A 3,961-nucleotide genomic window follows, 5' to 3' on the forward strand; every position below is an offset into this window, starting at 1 on the left:
AAATTGAAACTCTTCCCCCTTGTGAAGAGCTCACAGGCCCTTTGTATATTGAGCAAAGGAGTAATCTTTCGATGAATGCAAGATTAAAATGAAGCTGATGTTAATTGTATTGTAAGACTAGTCTGGGCAAATTTATAGAATGCTTTGCATAGATAAGGAAATAAGAGGGAAGTAAAATATATGATTTAGTTGATTCCTTGGTGAAGAGAAAAGGCTTTGCTGAAATCAATAAAAAGCCGACATGGGCTTCAACTGCTGAGGTAGGATACCCCCTTCGTCCTTCAGGATGCATTAGCTCCTATCCTATACTATCCTCAGGTATGCCACCATCCACAAGTACTATCCTGTATTAAACTTTTGTCTCTATTTGCTTACACAGAAAAAATCCACATTAATATATTCTAATATTTTTAAACAGTCGACTCTTTCTTTGTCGGATCTTTTTTTCCATGACCTTTGTTTAGCCTTGTGAAGGTGAGGGCCTCGGCCTCTCTCTCCCCCCCCCCTCGGCCTCTCGTTCCCCCCCCCCCCCTCGGCCTCTCGTTCCCCCCCCCTCGGCCTCTCGTTCCCCCCCCTCGGCCTCTCGTTCCCCCCCCCCCTCGGCCTCTCGTCCCCCCCCCCACCTTAAGATGTGTGTGTGTATCGTCGTTGTCGTCATAGCTAAACGACAAAGTACTGCGAGTACCTTACCCGTCGCCCCCAAGTTGTTCCTGTACTCTCGCGCGCGAGTGCACGCACGCACGCACACGTGTGTGTGTGTGTGTGTTTGTGTGTGTGTGTGTGTGTGTGTGTGTGTGTGTGTGTGTGTGTGTGTGTGTGTGTGTGTGTGTGTGTGTGTTAGAGAGAAATATATGTAGCAAGACATAATAGAGAAACAATAAATTGAATAGAAAGGCGGAGCCCAAGAACTAATTGCTCGATTCTGCAGATACAAATAGTAAATACACACACAGGGGGGTTCAGTTTTCGGATTTCATTGTGTTATCTTGAGGTTATCTTAAGATGATTTCGGGACTCTAGTCTCCCCGCGGCCCGGTCCTCGACCAGGCCTCCACCCCAAGGAAGTTTCTCATATATGTAAACGATCTTCCAGGATAGACTCATCCCTCTCAAACGTTTACTGACGCTGAGAAAACTCACCGTGTCCTCTCGCCTAACATACTGCATGTTGACGTGGAAATCCCCAACGTCAAAATATGGTGTACTAACAACCATAAATTGACGATGTTCCGTTTTCTATTCGTGCGTCCTCGGTTAGGTTCGGGCAATTTAATACATCATTTTTGTGACGTTGTGAATGCTTGAGAGGGCGGCCTGATTGAAGATGATTAAGCCAGAGGGAGACAGCAAGCGACTAGAAGATGACCTGGAAAAACTTAAAGAATGGTCCAACAAATGGCTAATAGAGTTTAACTCAAGTATATGTAAAGTAATAAGCTTGGTGGCGGGGTGTAGCAGGCCAGACACAGGATACCAGATGCGAGACGAAACCCTTCGTGAAATGAACAGAGAGAAGGATCTAGAGGGTCGAGAACACACAGAAACAGTTTCCTGAAGCCCACATCAAGAGGATACCATCAGCGGCGTATGTAAGACTGGCTAAACATCGGAATTGTCTTTAGAAATTTGTGCAAGGAATCACTTAGAACCTTGAACCACATGAGAGGTCAGTTCTCCAGCATGGAGGTCATACCAAGTCAAGCGTAAAATGGAAAAGGTTTAAAAGGTATGCCACTAGACTAGTCCCGCAACTGCAAGGTATGAATTACGAGGAAAGGCTACGTAAATTGAACCTCATGTCGATGGAACACAGAAGAGTTAGAGAAGACATGATTACCACATAGAAAATTCTCTGGGGAATTGACAGGGTAAAGACAGCCTATTTAACACTAATGAAGAGAGTACCCAAAATGAGCCACAGGCAAAAAAAAATTAATTTGTTCAGTGTCATAGTTAAATGGAATGCATTAGGCAGTGATGTGGTGGTGACTCAGGAACCTGTACACCAATTGACAGTAGAGAGGCGGGACCAAGAAGCCGAAGCTCAACTCAACTCTATTGCTAAACATAGAACAAAAGTACACACAGTATATTGTGTATATATAGTATATAAAGCATACACAGTCCACCAAACACACTGGTGAAGAACAAGCTGGTGAAGAACAAGCTGGTGAAGAACAAGCTGGTGAAGAACAAGCTAGTGAAGAACAAGCTGGTGAAGAACAAGCTGGTGAAGAACAAGCTGGTGAAGAACAAGCTGGTGAAGAACAAGCTGGTGAAGAACAAGCTGGTGAAGAACAAGCTGGTGAAGAACAAGCTGGTGAAGAACAAGCTGGTGAAGAACAAGCTGGTGAAGGCCAAGCTGGTGAAGAACAAGCTGGTGAAGAACAAGCTGGTGAAGAACAAGCTGGTGAAGAACAAGCTGGTGAAGAACAAGCTGGTGAAGAACAAGCTGGTGAAGAACAAGCCAGCATCGCGGGAGGGCTCACTATACACCCGCGAAGGCTGGTCTTGTTTCCCGCCAAGATCGCCAGCGTCGCAACACAATGGCGACCAGAGCAACACGCCGCAACATAAATCACGACCACCTCCACCACGCCTAACACCTTGACAAGCAACACAAAGCCATTCCTCCATTCGTGAACACCCGCCGGCTTGCGGCTTCCGACGGAAACCCAAGCTTGTCTACACAGAGTCACAGTCGTCAAGAAGCTTGAGACGGAACTTTTAAGAATAATCAGAATAGCAAAAAACAGTTTAGCGTGTTAGTGAATGGCCAAGCGCGTCCTCACGAGGTTACGCTGGGGAAAAGCAGTTTAAGGTTAAACTTAATGCCAAACATTAGCTATGATGGTATATTATTTTATATATATATATATTTTTAGATCAGATTAGATCAGAGACCTAATTTGGTCTCTGATCTGGTCTCGTCCCACTTCGTACTCGGACGAACTCAGCCATTTTTTGTATCTTGTGATATTTTTGAGAGCTTCTTGTAATGTTAGTGAGGAGTTAGTCAATATGTACTTATGGTAATGTAATGCTTGTGCGTGTGTGTGTGTGTGTACTCACCTAGTTGTACTCACCTAGTTGTGTTTGCGGGGGTTGAGCTCTGGCTCTTTGGTCCCGCCTCTCAACCGTCAATCAACAGGTGTACAGATTCCTGAGCCTACTGGGCTCTATCATATCTACACTTGAAACTGTGTATGGAGTCAGCCTCCACCACATCACTGCCTAATGTGTGTGTGTGTGTGTGTGTGTGTGTGTGTGTGTGTGTGTGTGTGTGTGTGTGTGTGTGTGTGTGTGTGTGAGTGAGGAGTTATGAGAAAAACATTACCGATGAATGAACAGCCAAGGATGAGCGGGTATTGAAAACACGCGCTAAAACGCAATATTATCACAAGAAACACAGCCAAAATGACCTTACAAGTTCACGTTAAAAAATAAAAAATCGTAGCCACTTGTAAAACAACTTTAAATACACTTGCAATATATAAACTACATTGAACCCAAACCACGAAAATGTTCTCAATTTTATCAAATTTCTTTCGACCAGATGAAAACAACATTCTAAATTTGAAGAGAGAAAAAAAATGAAACTTTCCCTAACAATGGAGAATAGTGCTTCATCAGGTGAGGCATGAAGGGGAAAAAAAGAAAAAATAGGGAAAAAAATATTTTTTCCAATATTTTTTTCCCCAAGGGTTTAAGGCAGGTTATTGGTGTAAATGGATTTTCTGGGTGCTGGGAGTGACTGAACTCCCAGCTCCACCAACGTTGTAATACTCCCAGCTCCTCTCCCGTGTTAATACTCCCAGCTCCTCTCCCGTGTTAATACTCCCAGCTCCTCTCCCGTGTTAATACTCCCAGCTCCTCTCCCGTGTTAATACTCCCAGCTCCTCTCCCGTGTTAATACTCCCAGCTCCTCACCGCATCACATTAAAATTATAAAAGTATTTGA

The 3,961-nt window shown here is 44.3% G+C and overlaps 1 protein-coding gene across 1 annotated transcript; it reads left to right on the forward strand.

Annotated features, from left to right (window-relative positions):
* The first annotated feature begins 1,659 nt into the window (after positions 1-1,659).
* Positions 1,660-2,611, forward strand: LOC138355888 (DNA ligase 1-like). The gene is made up of 2 exons (XM_069311439.1): positions 1,660-1,703; positions 2,125-2,611. Exons 1-2 carry the CDS (start codon positions 1,660-1,662, stop codon positions 2,609-2,611), a joined length of 531 nt encoding a protein of 176 aa, XP_069167540.1.
* The last annotated feature ends 1,350 nt before the right edge of the window (positions 2,612-3,961 follow it).

This window comes from Procambarus clarkii, chromosome 69, assembly GCF_040958095.1.
Source record: "Procambarus clarkii isolate CNS0578487 chromosome 69, FALCON_Pclarkii_2.0, whole genome shotgun sequence".
NCBI classification, from domain to species: Eukaryota; Metazoa; Arthropoda; class Malacostraca; order Decapoda; family Cambaridae; genus Procambarus; species Procambarus clarkii.